Consider the following 18342-nt stretch of genomic DNA (forward strand, 5'->3'; position numbering starts at 1 on the left):
ATCTAATCGTGACCCATAGCCTCTTGTCTACCCAGAGGGAGACAAGCTTTCTGACTTGTTGCTCTAGAAATGTCAACAAAAGGAAGACAGTTTTCCATGTTATCGCTCATATTTCCTTTGCTGCTCAAAGGGTCAGCTTCACTAGCGTGTGGGAAGCAGATAGACAACACCGTTTAATAGCAAAGTTGGGTGTGGTTGTTATAGTGATAAGGGAAATGAAAGTGGAAGGAGTTCGAATAATATTTATTTCAAGAGTCTCGCCCTGTCCTCCAAAAGCTATTCGCAAAGTGCATAATATTATACCCCTTCTTAAAAACATCTGTTGCAATGGGGCTTAGCTTCTATGATGAATTTCTACCATCAAAGATGAGCAAAATTTTCAGAAAAGTCTTAATGAGAGAATGTAATACCCTTTTCAGCACAGTCATATTTAATAACATATAGGTAAATGTAGACATCAGGTAAGGTAAAAACACAATCCTCTGATTGCATTTACTTGCATGTATTAACCATTATGTCACCACGTCTGTACGTGTGCTTACATACATCTAGCTACACATGTGTGCATACACATGGGACATGTGTATTGATCACATTTTCTTACACAGAAAAATACACAAATGAATGTGTGACTGTATACTTTTTTAAGAAAAAAACCATGTTTCCTATGCACATGAGCACACTTTATTACAGAGTCCATATGGGATACACGCTCTAGATGAAAGATGTTTGCTTCGTTACTGATATACCCAGAACTCCTTCAAAGAGAACACAATAATAAGGCTTGAATTTAGGCAACACAAAGTCAGGACAGGAGGCATGAAAGAACACATAGGTAACATTTTTGGGAGTTTCAGGTCGCAATGAGGTGTGACACCACAGTCTAATTTGTCTGAAAAATTCCTGAGGGAACAGAAACAAGCTGACTCTCAATCAGAAAACATTCAGAAGGTTCCACTGTGATTAGCAATCTGAATGCCAAAGGGCGCCAGGAACATACACATGGGATAATATTTTCCTTTTACCACCATAGAGACAAATATCACTTTAAACATTATAGGCAAAATATTCAGAAAGTTTCAAAACCTCACTAATTGCCCAGATCTGAGTCAGACACAACTGAGATTATGAGATTTTTGTTTCATGCCTTAGAAGGTAAGCAAGCCAGGAGTTCTGAGGCCACAGCAGGACAACCGTGGGACAGGTCACCAGTGCTCTTGCTCAAGCTGGTTTCAAGGATACTTGGGGAAGCCACTTTAAATGCACCTCTGCTATGGACTCAAACTGCATCAAAACACTGAAACAAGGGTCCTCTCATGCCCACTGTTGCAAAAACACACCCCTGATATTTATAAAAGCTATGTGAAACAGATTGGACTTTATTTTTGCCAAAGCATCAGGGACAGTAAACAACAATCTTTTATACGCTATACAAGCAAGATTGGGATGTATTCGAGCCACCTTTGAAATGTCCTTCTATTGAGGGGACAAGTGGTCTTACCTAGCTTTCTAGTTTTCAGGACTTTGACTCTTAACAACAGACCAAAGGAACAGATTTTGAAGAGGAAGCAAAAGCCCTTATTTCATTTTCCAAGCCAAGTAAAAGGAAAAAAAAATTAAGAAGTACACAATAAAATATGAGCTCGTTTACTGACACATAGCTTTTCTTTAGGTCTATAAAACTTTGATTTTATCTACAAATACATGGAATATTCAGAAGAAGGAGTATCAATTTTTAAACATTATTAAATTCTTGTATTGTTCTTTTGTTATTACAACAGGAAAAGAAAAGCTACTGATAAGGAGAGAGCACTTTACTTGCTTTTCGGGAAATTAAAAAAAAAAAAAAATCCCAGCGACAGAGAAAAGAATAATGAAGTGTAGGAAAACCGGGAAGTTGTCAGCCAGAAATGAAAAACACATCCACAATTTAAAGGAACATTCCAGGCTCTTAAAAACTCAAATATTAATCCATCGCATATTAATGCCTTCCCCCTTCCACCCTTCCAGGCACTACTTACAGCTGTTACTTCTTTCTGATGCAAAGAACACTTAGCAACAGGGACTGCAAATCAAAAGCAGGCAGGCACCCTATTGACAGGGTATATCTCCAGCTTTACATATTCCAATAACCAATGCGGATCCACTATATTAGAAACTATGCACCATTAGAAGAAAGGCCTAGGTTTCAAAATATATTCCAATGCTCAGAACAATATCTTAGTGACCACTACGAACTAGAGAATGAGTCAAGTTTTACCCTTACTAGAGCATTTCTATGTTAAAAAGAAAAAAAAAAAAAACAACCCAATTTTGAAATGTAGTGCTTTTAAATACCTTTCTTGAGAAAGTTACACATTTCACAAAGATTACCACCAGCTCTAGAAGTAAACATAGCTTGTCTATTCATCACAAAACAGCTCTGTAAACGGATTAAAATGAGCTTTGGTTTATTTGTTCTTTATCAGTGTCTTCTAGAATGTCCACCATGCACAACAGTACTCAGGCTGGGAATGGCTACTCTGCCCTTATCACAGCTGCCCGTGTGGCCGTCTCATCTCTCCCACTGGAGGTGATGCCCCTTCTGTGTCAACTCAACAGTGGGGGTGGCCCCAGGTGTGCAGGACATAGGAAGGAGCAGGATTAACTTCAGGGATCCTTGTTCCATTCTAAAGAGGTCGCCCCCTTCTGGCCTGAACCCCTTTAATAGGAATGTCACCGTTGGAAAGGATTAACATGTGGCTGCTGGATGAGGAAATACTCTATAGAGTGTTATGAGGTTAAGTATTTAAGATTTTGCCTAGATTACTGGTGCTGGTAAAGAGAGAAAGAGGATGCTGGGCTTTTGAGGGAGGAAAAACCTCACAGGACAGGATGAGGTGGCCCTGGGAAAAAAGACACTTGCCATCTTCACCATGTTCCCCTACGCAGCAGCTCTGCTAACCTTCAGCAACAAGTGCAAGAAACTGGAGCTTTTCCTAGAGGGGTATCTTTCTGTGTGCTTGTATACATTCATGGGTGTCTCTTTCCACTAATAAAGATTTCCTTGCTCTTTAAAAAACTAAAATCCTCTTTATTCAAAAAGGGTTTTGCTGTTATTGTTTTTCCTGAAGGATCTCTTCATCAAGGTACTAGGTAAATACTAGCAAGGCTGGAAAATGGAAAGAACACACTATCTACCAGAGAATCCTTAACCATATTGATAAAATTATAAGAGCATTTGAAATGATCCCTTTCTGATGGAATGTAAATTCCTGCTAAAGTGATTATGCTCCCAAACTGCTTCTTGAACTTCCCTTTTCACAGACTTTTCCCCTCCCCATAAGCAGAACAAATACAAAACCGCCAAGCCTGCCTGAGTTGTGTCCAAAACCCCAGATTATGGTTGGGGAATACTGATTACACTAATTAATGAGGTTGTAATGGCTTGAGCTTGGGGATGACAACTCCTGATGGTCCACACCCTTGGTGTGGCTGAGGGAGGCAGCTGGCTTGGGGCGGGAGGACACAGAAGGGGCAGCTCCAACTCCTTGCAGAGGGAGGTCCCTGCTCTGGGGAGTGGTCCCCACCCGCTCCCACGGTGGCGGCAGCTCAGATGGCCTCGTGGGGCGGGATTCCAGGCCCTTTGCCGGTGTCAGGAAAAGCCGTTGTGGGGGCCAGCGTTTAGAAGGACACAGCTGGGCAAAGCAGCAACTCAGCAGCTCTGTGCGATAGAGCACACGCCAAGCCTGGAAATAACTGAGAGGTCACCTACAGCCAAGTCGGAAACCACAAATCTACAAGGGGTTGCTCAGTGCTACCCAGAAGCTAAAATGTTAACCTGCTCAAGGCCAGTGTTAGACCCACGTTTAAGCATCCCTGGTTGGTGGAAATACAGTTTTCAGACCGGCCTCCAAAGAATACCTTCTCTGGCTGATGGTGTCAGGTTATTTTTTGTCCTTTTAATATTGAGTGTGTCTTTTTAAAAACAGGATCACCAAGCACACGGTATTTAATTTCAAAACAAGCATACACTTGCAGCAAAAACTGTTCACCTACAACTTCTGGTACTCCTGTCACTAACCTGGGAAAAAGCACAGGAAGAGGACAGACAGATGGCTTGGTACAGAAGAGACAGGTTGAAAGTACAGATGAAAAGCTAGAACAAAGGGGAAGGACATTAATACATGGTACAAAGCACTAGTGACTATTTACCTGTGACTGTGCAGCAAGCATCCTGCTAAGGCTCAGACTGAAAAACATTTCTATACCATTCAGTGTAGCCCCGATGTGGTTGAATGAAACGCCCCTCTATATACACACACACACACTCCCTTCTTAGCACAAGGATACAAAATATTTAATCATGGCTTTTCTTTTTTTCTGCTGGGCACAAGAAACCACAACCAGAAGGTCATTGTATGACTTCCAACGGTTAAAATGCAGGTATAATTATTCAACCAACTGTCCTCTCCAACTGGTCTTAGGCCAAGTTCCCTGAGTTTCCTGTTTTGACTTCCCAGATATTCAAAACTGGTTTCCGCCTCTTCGTAGTCATTTTTTCCCCCTTAAACTAGTTATCAAGACATCAAAACAACAATTTGTACCTAAAATTCTAAAATATTTAGCTGTCAACCTAAATAAAAATTCTACCACTGTGAAAATAATTTTGTCTACTCTTCCTTTCCCCAAGAAATTGTTGGAATTTAAAGTAAACGTCTATTTAAATTTCAAAATCATTATATGTATGTGCATCAAAAAGGAGTGATATATCACATTATCACTTTGTGATGGTTGTTACAGAGAGGGCAATAGCAAAGCATTTAAAGTTGCATAAAAGCCTTACTGCCTTAATTAAACAAATGTACTTAATGGCACTTGGGCAGCTAAAGGAAAAATCAAAAGCTGAGACCTTGATGGTAATGAGGTCCCTTATCCACCTGGAAGGTAAGGTTAAAAGTGCTTTTTTTTTTTTTTTTTTGGTAATTTGGTCAAGGGAATGGTCGGTGTCTCCAAATGCGGTAAGCAGTATTACCAAATTCCTCAAAAATATATTTTTAGGAGTGTCCGTTGTGGCTCAGTGGTTAATGAATCCGACTAGGAATCATGAGGTTGCGGGTTCGGTCCCTGGCCTTGCTCAGTGGGTTAAGGATCCAGTGTTGCCGTGAGCTATGGTGTAGGTCACAGACGCGGCTCAGATCCCGCGTTGCTGTGGCTCTGGCGTAGGCCGGTGGCTACAGCTCCAATTCAGGCCCTAGCCTGGGAACCTCCATATGCCGTGGGAGTAGCCCTAGAAAAGGCATTTTGTTTTTTTAAAACAATGTAGATGAGGTAAAACAATATATTCACAAGCATAATACTGATTTCAGATGTACCTAGCCTAAGAGAAATAGGATCTGTGATGAGTAATTTTAATGAAGTACATTTAAAAATTGTGAATCAGTGCACAGGAAGGTCTGGACACAGAGAAAGTACAGTCCCTATGGCTTCAGAATAAGTTGAGAACCAAAGTTTAAGAGGTTCTCTCTTTCGGTGTTTTTTTGTTTTTTTGTTTTGGTAGTTCAGTACATGTATTTTATTATCATGGGTTATAGAAGAGCAGTTTTAAAAGGCCAAGTGCCTCTCAAAGATGTTTCTTCTCTAAACTTCATAAACTTCATAAAATGTATAATAAATACCCCATTTCTATCCTCCTTCCCACAGAAAAGTTACAGTTATGATAAGTTGTTAAGGACCTTATAAACTTAATGCTGCTACTCATAATCTTACAGTACACTGTTGTATTTCAGGAGAACATAGAATTTGACTCTCAGTATGTCTGAGCCTGTGACCTTATTATTATACTGGGTCATTTTTACTATAGTCAATACTCTACTCTGAAAGATTTGGCAGGAATGATATTTGATATCATGCAGATCAACATAATTGTTAAAAAACCCCACAGACATAAGGTCTTAGATATAGTTCTAAAATTTAGTGAGGATCAAATGGTTAAGTTATATAAAGGATCATCTCTACTGAAAACAATTTCCTCAGCACCTAAGTTTTGGTATTTGTTTCTCACCATGTGATCCTATACATGCACTATAACATGCCTCAGTGGGGTTTTAATTTCTTTTCATATTTACTTGCAAAATAGTTATAATTCATTTAATTATAAAATGAAACCATCACTATATATTAATATTTGAAGTCCGGCAATTTACACAGAGGGTCTGACTTTTTTTTTTTTTTTTTTTTTAAGTATTAGAATTTCTAGGTCCAATGAAATCGGGGCAGCCACTATGGAAAAACAGTATGAAGATTCCTTAAAAAACCAAAGATAGAGTTACTGTATGATCCAGCAACCCTACTCCTTGGTATATACCTGGAGAAAACTGTAATTTGAAAAGACACATGTACCCCTATGTTCACTGCAGCACTATTTACAACAGACAAGACATGGAAGAAGCCTAAACATCCATCAACAGACAAATGGATAAAGAAGATGTGGTACATAGACCCAATGGAATATTGTTCAGCCATAAAAAAGAATGAAATAATGCCATTTGTAGCAACGTGGGTGGACCTAGAGATTATGATACTGAGTGAACTGAGACAGAGAAAGACAAATATCATACAATATCACTTACATGTGGAACATAAAATATGATACAATGAACTTATTTACAAAACAGAATTAGACTCACAGACATGGAAAATAAACTTACTGGTGACCAAAGGGGAAAGGAGGAGAGGGATTAAAATAGGAGTTTGGGATTAGCAGATATACACTACTATATAGAAAACAGATAAACCCCAAGGGCCTACTGCACAGCACAGAGAACTATATTCAATATCCTATAATAACCTATAATGAAAAAAGAATCTAAAAAAAAAAAAATATATATATATGTATAACTGCATCACTTTGCTGTATACCAGAAACTAACTCAACACTGTAAATCAACTATACTTCAATAAAATTTTAAAAAATAAAGTCCAATGATCACTTAAAGATAAGATGTTCGCTCACCTTGGCACAGCAAACCCAGGGAGGCAAACTGAGGGTTGGTTGGAAATGCAGATCCTCTTGGCTCTAGTCCAGTCCAGGTACATCAAAATCTCTGCGTGACCATCAAGCTCTCTCCAGTTTATGAAACCTATGAGATTTCCCGTGCATGATACCCAGGCCTCACCATGGACCTCCAGTGCCGCGTGAGAACTTGGGCTCAAGCAGCTGGGGGCATCTGCCATCTCAGTACGTAAGGATGACAATAGATTCCTTGATACAGATAAAAGTGTCTCCATCTAGCACAGGTTGATGCCAAGAGGGTCCAGAGGGAATTCTGCTACACTATGTCAAAGATGGGATGGATATTAAATTATATGCCCAGCTCTGTCTGATCACATTTCTTGGGGTGCTTTTTTGAGCACCCCACCCCCCCCCCAAAAAACCAAAAAACTTTTGAGTAAAAAAGTTCTGTGGATAAAAGTAAACAGTATCATCATTCTTTCCTTCTTTTTTTTGTCTTTTTTTGCTATTTCTTGGGCCGCTCCCGTGGCATATGGAGGTTCCCAGGCTAGGGGTTGAATCAGAGCTGTAGCCACCGGCCTACGCCAGAGCCACAGCAATGCGGGATCCGAGCCGCGTCTGCAACCTACACCGCAGCTCATGGCAACGCCAGATCATTAACCCACTGAGCAAGCGCAGGGACCGAACCTGCAACCTCATGGTTCCTAGTCGGATTCGTTAACCACTGCGCCACGACAGGAACTCCCATCATTCCTTCTAAATACTAATTAAATGTGTGTCTACAGACAAACATTACAGATGACATCAAGAGCTAGAATATCTGATTAGGCCACACACAGCACAGGTTGTACTGCAGGCTACAGACCAAGAGAAAGATAACAACCAAGAATAACATTTAGCACTGACTCTTTAGCTGTGTGAAAAAAAAATAAGTGCAACATAGAAAACTGAAAATGGAGTTAAGAAGCTCACATATTAACATTTCCTTAGGTAGGAATGAAACAGTAAATTTAGAGCAGAGAATAATTAATAAAACTTGAGGCTCTGAAGTAACTGCTATTTGGATTTTTTAAAACTGAAAGAAAAGTCTATTAAACAGAAGCCATTTGTCTCTGGGTCAAAATTAGTTTAGCTTCAAAAAAACATGGCCTTACAATGGAAAAATGACTTTTGTTTTAAATAGCAGAAAAAAAAAAAGATATGAAAGCCCATATAAATATATTTTCTCATCTTTGATTTCTGCCTATGTGTGTATCACGCAGTGTAAGCTTCTAAACAAGATAAATACTTAAAATCATTTAAGACATTCATAAACTGTCTCACAAAAAAAAAAAATCAAAAGCCAACTGCCATCGTAGATCTAAAACATGGGTCAATTTACGCACCTGCACTACCTTTCAGGCCATTTTTAAGACGGTCCCTCAGTTAAAGGCAAAGCAAAGTCAAAATTGGTGGAATCTGAGGTACAGCGACACACAGCATGTGCTGGACACATGCTTTTTGAGTGAACGAATGAATGCATAAAGAATCAAAGCAGCTCTAAAGTGAAAGTTGGAAGGTACTTGTAGAGAAAGCCAGAGGGAGGATCCTTCTGGACTCAAAAGAGTCTACAACTGTAATGTTCCCTCTTTACTTTCCTGTCCAATTATTTAATGTTTGTGCTCCCGCCCTGAATGGCGCACACCTCAGGTGGGGTCTGACCAGCTCTCCTATACTCACACACATGTAAAGGCTTTTTTTGGACAGAGAGTACAGGTAAGTCAAATCAATTAAATAAAATGACATAGGTTGTTTTATATATCCCACTATCATGGGTACCAACAGCGACATTTTAGGCTAACTTTCAGTCAGCTGGCACTAACACTCCGGGGGCTTTCTTCCACTATAGGAAATGGAAGTTCAATGCTTCCTGCACTACCATTCCTACACAGGTCATTTCAGCTCGCTTTTGGTGTGTCAGTGCTGCCAGTCACTCTTCTTCCTCCTCTCTGTACATGTACGTCCTCACTGATGGACTCCATGGTCATTTACAGCACCATACTCCCCTGGAGGATGACTCAGAAATCCTTACCTGCAGCCCAGCTCTCTGAGTTCCAGGCTCCTAGGTCCCATCTTTCCTTTGACTCTCCATAGAACACCTTGAACAAAACAAACTCACAGTCCACCTTACCCTGACTCCCATAAAGCTGTGCTCCTTGTACTCCACGTTCAGTACATGATAACCACTGGGCAGCCTGACCACCACGCCCCCCACCCCCAAGCATCTATCTTGACAATCACCCCTCTTCCTCAAATCTGGGAGTCTTCACCTTCCTCATCCTCCAAAGTCAGTCCGTCACTAAAGCCCAGTGAATTGCCACCTTTATCCCTCCCATGTGCACTCCTCTGTATTTCCTCTCTCTCTCTTTTTTTCCCCCCACATGCTGTATCCAAAGCACGTGGAAGTTCCTGGGCCAGGGATGGAACCTGCACTGTAGCAGTGAACAGAGCTGCTGTAGTGTGACAATGCCAGGTCCTTAACCTGCTGTGCCACAAGGGAACTCCCATCCTCTCTTTTCTATCTCCAAGGCTGTTCTTAAATTCTCCTTTCCCTTATGTTGAGCCATCTGCCTGATGATAGACTAGTATAAACTGGGTTAATTTTATTTTCCTCTACAATCTCCCCAAAAGGTTACACTTTCTTGTGAAGATGGCTGCCTTTTCCTCAAGGATGTCTGTTTGTCTTTGCAGCCCTCAGTATACTAAGAAGCTATGCAAGTATGAATGCTATGTAATGAGTTAATGACATCAAAAATTACTTAAATGACAAATAGCTCTACTTTGGTGTCCAATTTAATTTATCCAAAACAAAACTCTTGAGTCCTCCTTAAATCTGCTCTTGCTCCTGTAAAGAGCACTACAATTTACTTAAACCCCAAATCTAAGAGTTCTCCTGGATTCTTCTTTCTCCTACCCGCTCCTGTCCTGATGTCTCCACATCAACAAGTCCAAATCACCTCAAGTCCACCTCTCTCTCCATCTCCAGCACTCAGGCTCAAATTCCCATTATCTCTTACTACCTGGGGACTTTTTCCCACTCTCGCATCTTTCCAGCTTACTCACAAGTCTCTTCTCCACTATATTCATTTTTTAGAATATATATCAAATTACATCACACCCTTGTTCACAGTCCTCTGACAGCTTTCCCACACACTCATCATAAAATCCACACATCTTAGCGTCATCTACAAGGCAGGGCATGATCTAGCCCTTTCTCCTCTCTTTCCCTGCCTTACTATATGGACCTCCTTGCATTTTCTTGACACTCTTTCAACACACCAAGTTCATTCTCACTTAGAGCTTCTGCACTTGCAGGGAGTGTGCTCTGCATAGACTCCTTCTCTTCTCGGATCATCACAACTTTGACCCTTCCTTACAGTCAGATTTCAGGTCAAATGCTCTTCCTTCATGGGAAACCTCCCTGACATCTTATCTAAAGCCCAGTAATTCTCCATCATACTGTCCTGATGATTACACTTCACAGCTCTGATCACACTACAAGATACTGTCTTGCTCACTTGTGTTGTTTCCCCTCAGCCTTCACTTCTGAAGGTAAGCTCTGTAAGAGCTGTCTCCGCAGCAACTCGAAATGTGACTGTACATATTTGCACTCAATGAGTATTTGCTGGAGGGATCGATAAACGAACGTTTTCTAGGGTTGTTTTACATCCTTCTCTGACCTTGACATGGTTTCATATTTCTGATTACTTCTTGAATGTATTATAACCACTCTGAATTACAGTAATTTTTTTTTAGTAAATAAAAGTTACTTCCCCATCCTAGAGCCACAGGCAAATTTAAAAGTGTAACCTATTCACAAGTCTTCTGTATCAAATTTAACTACAATTACCAAGCTCAGAGAGGCCCCTCCAGAAAACCCTTGCAGCAGCCACAGAGGCTGGTACTAATTTTGTTCATTTGGTCCCCTCTTCTGATGGTGTATCAATTTAACTTTTGTGAAGCTTGGTACAGCATATACCAAACCAACGATAAATAGGTAGCACCGCATCACACTGTAAGCTTTGCTAGGATTCAGGTCAGATGACTTGCAGGTCTTTCCCTTTATCAGCCTTTCTCTTCTTCCTCAGAGAAACACAGAAGATCCTGATGAACCATTCTATATGAAGGCATGGCCTGCTATTATCCAGTATCCTATTTCCTCGAAATTTGTGACAAGCTTATTTTACAAGGATGTGTTCATAAAAAGCCAGGGCCAATGCCCTACCTTTTAAACAAATGTAAGTAATACATAGGAACTTTTTTTTTAATCCCCTGGAATTGCCATTATTCCCCATAAATCTATAAATACGATAATGAAATGCCCTGCAATGACTTCCGTCCTTTTTTTTTTTTTTTCTTTTTATAGCCATACCTGTGGCATATGGAAGTTCCCAGGCTAGGGGTCAAATTGGAGCTGGAGCTGCCCGCCTATACAACAGCCGCAGCAACAAGGGATCCGAGCCATGTCTGTGACCTACACCACAGCTCACGGCAATGCCAGATTCCCGGCTCACTGAGTGAGGCCGGAGATCGAACCCACATCCTCATGGATACTAGTCGGATTCATTTCCTCTGAGCCACAATGGGAACTCGCACACATTTTCTAACTATGTTGTAACTATGCTTAAAATTCATGTTCAGAACTCACTCACAAAACATAGAAATGGGGACCCATGTTTCCTCATTATGCACTGGCAAGAACACTTCCTCCTGCCCTATCCCCAACTGCATACACACCTTAACGTTATAAAACACCCCAGAGAACAGTCTTCAAAAGAAGGCTTTAACTAGTAACTACCTATTTCACCCTCCCCTAAGAAACTTCAAGACCCAAGTCTAAAACTACCCAGGCATCCATCATCTCTAGACTTGAGCTCACTTGGCTCTGCAAAATCACCCATGTTCTGCACAACTCTTCCTCTCAGATCCTTCCATTGTGTCTTCAAGAACTCCTGGACCGTCATCACCAAAATCCCCTTTGCTGTCATTCTCCCCTCCAGATGTCCCCTTCATCTCTGCGCTCTAACAGAAGTTTGGGTACTCCCTCAATGCTCCCTTCCCCTGAGTGGATGGCTTCATCTCCCACACATCCTAAATCCTGGGGGTGGGGGAAGTGTCCTCTTTGTTCTCACAGCCACTTTCAGATCATTCTTCCTTTTCCCTTTAAAAAAATAACACCTTTTTGGCATGAAGCACATGCAATCAGATGATGCATCAGTTACATGTAGGTGCTGCATTTATCTACAGAACTTCTGCCTCTGTTCCTTCCCTGTTCGTGGCTGCTGCTTCCTTTCTGGCAGAGATGGCATGGCCAATCACCGTAAGTACTCTCCTGCAAAACCCTCAATCTCAGTGCCCTCCTCTTTCTATCAGACTCATCAGGAAAACCCCTAACCCTGGTTAAGTCCACCACCCCACCTCCACTGCGTCTATACCAGAGCTGGGGAAAAGCACCTGGTTATGCTGGCTGGTTTCCCTTCAAATTTATTTTCTTTTTGTTTGTTTCTTTTTCTTTCTTTCTTTTCTTTTTCTTTTTTGTCTTTTTAAGCCCACACCCACAGTATACAGAAGTTCCCAGGCTTGGGTTCGAGCTGGAGTTGCAGTGGCTGGCCACAGCCATAGCAACACCAGATCCAAGCTGTGTCTGCGACCCACACCACAGCTCATGGCAACACCAGATCCTTAGCCCACTGAGCGAGGCCTGGGATCCAACCCACATGGATACAGTCGGGTTCATTACCACTGAGCCACGACGGGAACTCCTCCCTTCAATTTTCTAACCACTAACCTCAAGTAAGCTGTCAGCATTAGCAGGCAACCCTTATACATTTCCCTACTTATTTCACTTTCCCCCTGAGAGGTCCACTTTCCATTTTCTCTCCCCCCTCATTTTCTTGCCCCTTTCCTTCCACCTCAATGCCAGCTGACAACCTTGTTTTACACACCTCTGCAAAATCAGAGCTTTGCTCCTGTCCCTCCTCAAAGACTCCGCTCCTGCCACCATCACCTTTCTTACATTATTGGTTTCTCCCTCCTCACTTGATCATTCTTGTCATTGTTCAAACATGCTCTAATAGCTCCTATATTTTTAAAATCCCTCTTGCCCTTAGATCCCTTTAAAATAACCACCTCATTTCTCAGTCCCACCTTATGGTCATCTCAAAAGAGTTTTCCCTCTGTCACTTGAATCATTCTTCTGCGACTGCAGGTTAGGAACCACAGAATCATCTTTATGTGTTTTCACATAAAGATACTGCATGTTCTTCAACAAAATGGTGAGCATCCACCTGTTCCTTTGCCTTTTCCCTGCCACCCCCAAGGCGGTCTCTTGTGGCACCACATCTAAATAACAGAAACAGCTCTCCAACCTCTGGACTACAGAATCTCCCCCTGCTCATGCATTCCAGACACCCCCTCCCCACAATCCCAGTCTGCCTAACAGTGACTTCGCCATGTTCTGCTGCTCTCTGCTCATAAGCCTACAATGCTTTCTGAAAGCTCCTATCACCAGGCCCAAGCTCCCTGCATGATGCTGAAGACATTTCATCATCTAGTCCTATCTTGCCTCCCCATCTTTATTTTCTGTTACCTATCGACATAAAAACTTACTCTTTTAGAATCATTTCCCAAGTGCCTTACATATATATGTCATGCAGATCACACTTCCACATCTTATTCTTTTGTCCTCATCATTCTTCTTCCTGGAATCCATTGCCATCTAAATTCTCAATTGTTCGGACTCCACCTCCTCCATGATACCTTATCAGCATTCCAAGTCTTTACTGCTAGTAATGATGTAGTTACATACAGTGATAAAACATCACCAGTGCTTTCATTTGCAATATATATTTGAATATCAGGAGAGCATTTTCTTCAAAATTATTTCTCAGAAAAGGGAAATCCTCCATACTGACTTCTTCCAAGACCGAAAATACTGCAGGGTTCTTTATTTTCAACAACAAACTACTATTTGTGGAAGACACATTAACCTTAAGTGCCCTCAACCAATCTTACTTTTGGAGTCTACAGAGGCCATCTGACAGAACCTGTTAAAAAGGGGCAGAGGTAAAGAAGTGAATCAGCTACAGTTAATTATTCCTGAGGGAATGATCTCAAAATTGGGAATGCTGGACCTCGTAAGCCACTTGTTTAGAAACACTTTAAAAATCAATGCAATGAATCTCCACATCGTACAGATCATAAATACACATCTCACCACTTAAAAATCCAACCGTCCTAGTTTTAGGTGAAGAAACACTATGTTCTGGAAGAAAACTTCTTGTGATAACTTGGACTCAAAATCTGCTGCATCTCCAACCTCTTAGATAGCAGTGGAGAGGATGTGCTCAGAAAGGGTGTCCAATGACACAGAAGGCAGCTCTCCCAGAGGCAGTGATAATGACGGTGATGCATTTGAAATGTGAACAGTTTCATGAAACGTAAGAAAGGCATAAAGTACTCATCTAAACGGCTGTTATATGACCGACCTAAAATACATATGAATAATTACATTAATTAAACAGACATGTGACCCCTTCACCTATATCTCTGGAAGTCTATACATACACGGAAAAAATACTACTTTTTGCAGGCAGTGGGGATGGGGACAGGGATGAGCAAATTGTCACAAGACAGTAAAAATGAATTCAGTAACTGTGTTGTCTAAGGCATGATGGGATTTCAAAAAAGACTTTACATGGTTAGAACTGGGCTTGTTGGTCATCCACTGTGTGGACCGTGGTTTTTCAATTTTCAAATCCCAAGGACCTAAGACTCTGTACTCAAAATTTTTATTTCTGCTGTTTTCTACCATACTCTTTTAATGCTTTCTCAGCACTGGTAAGCACAAGAGAAATGCTCTTTTAGGAGCTACTGCTCACTTCTTATTCTTTACTACCATTCAATGTCTTGGAAACCTAATACCATTCAAAAAGTTAAGTCCTGCTCTATTGCCCCTATAAGCTTGATTTCGGACTTGGAAAATCCTGGGTATCCCAAACTGTATTGCTAACTCCTCCATCTTAGAACAGTATCACTGTAGAGATAAAAGGTATATATAAGAAAGAATGTCTCATTTACCCCCTCTTTCCCCGCTTCACCCCCACTCCCTGAGCAGAACCTGGGGCTAAGAGAGAGTTTAGTGCTAATCAAGGGCAGGGCTGAGATCCCAGCCCAGGCCTCATCCTCTGTGAATTCTGGGTGTGAGGCACAGCACTCAGGGCTGGGTCTGTCACTCATGATTACTGTAGTCAATAAGCATATTTTCAAGTCCTCAGTCTCTTTTCTAGGCTTTATGCATGAGTGTACAATAGTTATGGGCCACACTGATCTAATTTTCTTGTTATTTTAATGTGATTCCTGACTTCATTCCAGAGGGAAAGTGCCCAATGACCCATTCACACCTGTGAGATTTTGCCCCACGGCAAAACTAACCTCCGCCTTTGATCACCACTGCACGACTCTCCCACCTCTCCTAGATGCACGTTCTTGCCAGATGAGCTGCACTTCTAATTAGTGCGCTCCTCATGGAGCACCATCCTATGGTAAATCAAGCGGAATGGACATGGTGACAGCAGATGTGGATCTCAAGCACGCCACGTGCAAAATCATCCATTATGCAAAGGTGACCTAGGCAAGCTGGCACAAACTACCCTGCCAGTTACCACCGCAGCATTATCATTCCACGGCTTTCAGGAAGCACACACGTGTGTAGATGCACATGCACACACCATCACATCTGCTCCTGGTCAGCTCTCTGCATCTTGCCTGGGATGAACAAAGCTACCCATCTCTATAAGCTTTTCTTTGCCTTTTCAAGCTCAAATACCATCACTGCTCAGAGTTATACAATGCTAAGGCTGATGACTGAAAATGAGTACTCACCTTCAATCCTCTTTAAAGCTGAAAGGCACATATCCTTCCTTGGAAACTCAAAGGGATTGTTACAGGTTCGAATGGTGTCACACTCACATTTCCCATTGATTATATTGCAGCCAGAGACAAGGTTTTCATTGCATGGTTCAAAACCAAGCAGTTGGTCATCATCCCAGTTCTCATCTGTAAAACAATTAACAACCACATAATGTTTGCTTGTAGCTTCATTCCGAGGCCTGTCTGAAAGCAAAAAGGTGTGAAGACGTCAAGATTAACATCCAGTTTTGACACCTCAATTCAGGAAAGGCAGTTTGGCAGAAATTTTACAAGTGAATGAAACCCAACCTCCTCATCAATGAGGAGACTGAAAAATGGCCATACACATCAACATGAAATAGCTCTACAAAGCAACATTTGTGCTCAAAACCCACTATTCCCCTGATGTGTTATTATAGGAACAACTGAGATTCTTTAAAATTTTTTTCATTTTAAACAGATTCCAGCATTTTCCCATGTGCAATAAAACTACAGGCGTTGCATCTGCCAATCTACAAAATTAATCCAAAAAAAACCCACTTTTTTTTTTTTTTTTTTTAACTCCATCTGGTAGAGACCAGCTTCAGGTTTAAAACAGCTCTATCACTTCAAACATCAAGGTAGTGCTGATCAGTGTAAAGAGACACAACCCAGAGAATCAGGAATGGGAAGTTCCTGTCGTGGCTCTGTTCCTAATGAACCTGGCTAGTATCCATGAGGACAGGGGTTTGATCCCTAGCCTTGCTCAGTGGGTTAAGGATCTGGCCTTGCCATGAGCTGTGATGTAGGTCACAGATGTGGCTCAGATCTCATGTTACTGTGGTGTAAGCTGTCAGCTGCAGCTCCAACTAGACCCTGAGACTGGGACCCTCCATACGCTGGGGATGCAGCCCTAAAAAGACAAAAAGAAAAAAAGAGAAACTAAGGGCTACAGCCTAGGGAGACACTGAGATTGTCCAATTATGAAGCTGAGACCAAAGCAGTGTCCTGAGTCATAGGATGGAATTGACTGTAAGGAAAAAATAGATTTTAAAGTAAACTTTTCGCAGGACCCAGTTCAGAAAAATGGAACAAACATGACAAAACCATAGGCAGACTCAATCCCTAATAATATTCCTTGTAGCTGAAACACCTTGTGGAGGACACCAAACTGTTTCTCCAAGTCTCTGGGATGTTATCTGAGCTTTTTCCCCTCTTCACATTATCTTTAATAGATACTTCATCACACCTTAACTGGGTACTGACTATTAAATAGTAAACATGTTTCTGATAACCATATCTGGAGAGATTTTTTTTAAGTGCTTGAATTTAAGACACTTAAACCTGTTGCTCAAAGTAAGGTGAGTATAAAGCCATCTTAAGAATGAATTTTCACAGAAGGCTGTGCAAACAAATGGCTAGATTTTTATAAGGCTCACTTTTCCTTCTGGTGACATTGCTGACTTACTGCCTACGTCAGGAAAGACTGTTCTTCCTCACAGAAATAAATAATTTTCTTGTCAAGGGGGTCTTTAGGAGGATGTCACTTATAAAACAAAGAGCTTCAGGGTGATTCTTTGAAAAGGGAGACTAAAAAACCTCCTGTGTTTTGATTTCAGAAGATCAGGCTCTCATATATGATTAAAGCTGTAGCTCTCAGTAAAATGATTTTAGAAGTTTAAGCAAAAACACAAGTTATTTGTTTTAAAATGTGATTCCCTATTTAGCCTGTATTTGGTCTTTAGAAGTAACAGGAATATAACACATACATACATAAAGGGACATTCCTCTCTGCAAGGTGATGGTGAAATTACTAAATTACTTTGAAAGGGAAACCAGAAAATATACCAAAACAATTCAATACTGTAAAGTAAGTGATAATTTAGTCTTCGGTTATAACCCATGACAAAGCAGTGCATGTAAATAATTTCTCATCTCTGTATTTAAGAGCTGACATCCTACTAGTACCATCAGACTAATCCAGTTCAGTGAAATCTGCCATGAAGGAATTTTTTGACTGTATATTCAAATTTGTAATTCAAAGTTAGCTCAACCCTAGGAACTTAAAAACTAGTAGGAAACTCAGTAACATTTAAACCAGTGAAAAACCTCTTTCCCATCCCATATTCCAAGGAATCTTTATCACTATCTTCATTAATATGTGCAGTTAATGTAACACCAAAATGAGTGGACTCTAACGCAGATTTTTTTTCCCATAATAAACACCCCTTCTCTTCTTTATAACAGGAACTCCCTGAAGCCATTACTCCTGAACCACTGCAGCATCCTATAACCTGCCTCCTCGCACCGCCCCACTTCCCAGTCACAGTCATCTTCCTCAAAAAACAAACCTGCTCATTGGTTCTCTCTTGCCAATAAGAAAAAGCCCAAAATTATTATAGCATATAAGGACCTTCATG

General features: G+C 41.1%; 1 protein-coding gene across 3 annotated transcripts in view; it reads right to left on the bottom strand.

Moving 5' to 3' along the window:
- The window catches only part of CRIM1 (cysteine rich transmembrane BMP regulator 1), a 202513-nt gene that overhangs the window by 144187 nt on the left and 39984 nt on the right, over positions 1–18342 (bottom strand). For 2 of the 3 annotated variants that reach the window (XM_047782289.1, XM_047782291.1), the window contains exon 2: positions 15917–16090. The exons of the other annotated variant lie outside the window; for it this stretch is intronic. In XM_047782289.1, the coding sequence (XP_047638245.1) occupies positions 15917–16090 (174 nt within the window). The remainder of the gene's footprint in view (positions 1–15916; positions 16091–18342) is intronic. 3 annotated transcript variants of the gene reach the window in all.

This window comes from Phacochoerus africanus, chromosome 5, assembly GCF_016906955.1.
Source record: "Phacochoerus africanus isolate WHEZ1 chromosome 5, ROS_Pafr_v1, whole genome shotgun sequence".
Lineage (NCBI taxonomy): Eukaryota > Metazoa > Chordata > Mammalia > Artiodactyla > Suidae > Phacochoerus > Phacochoerus africanus.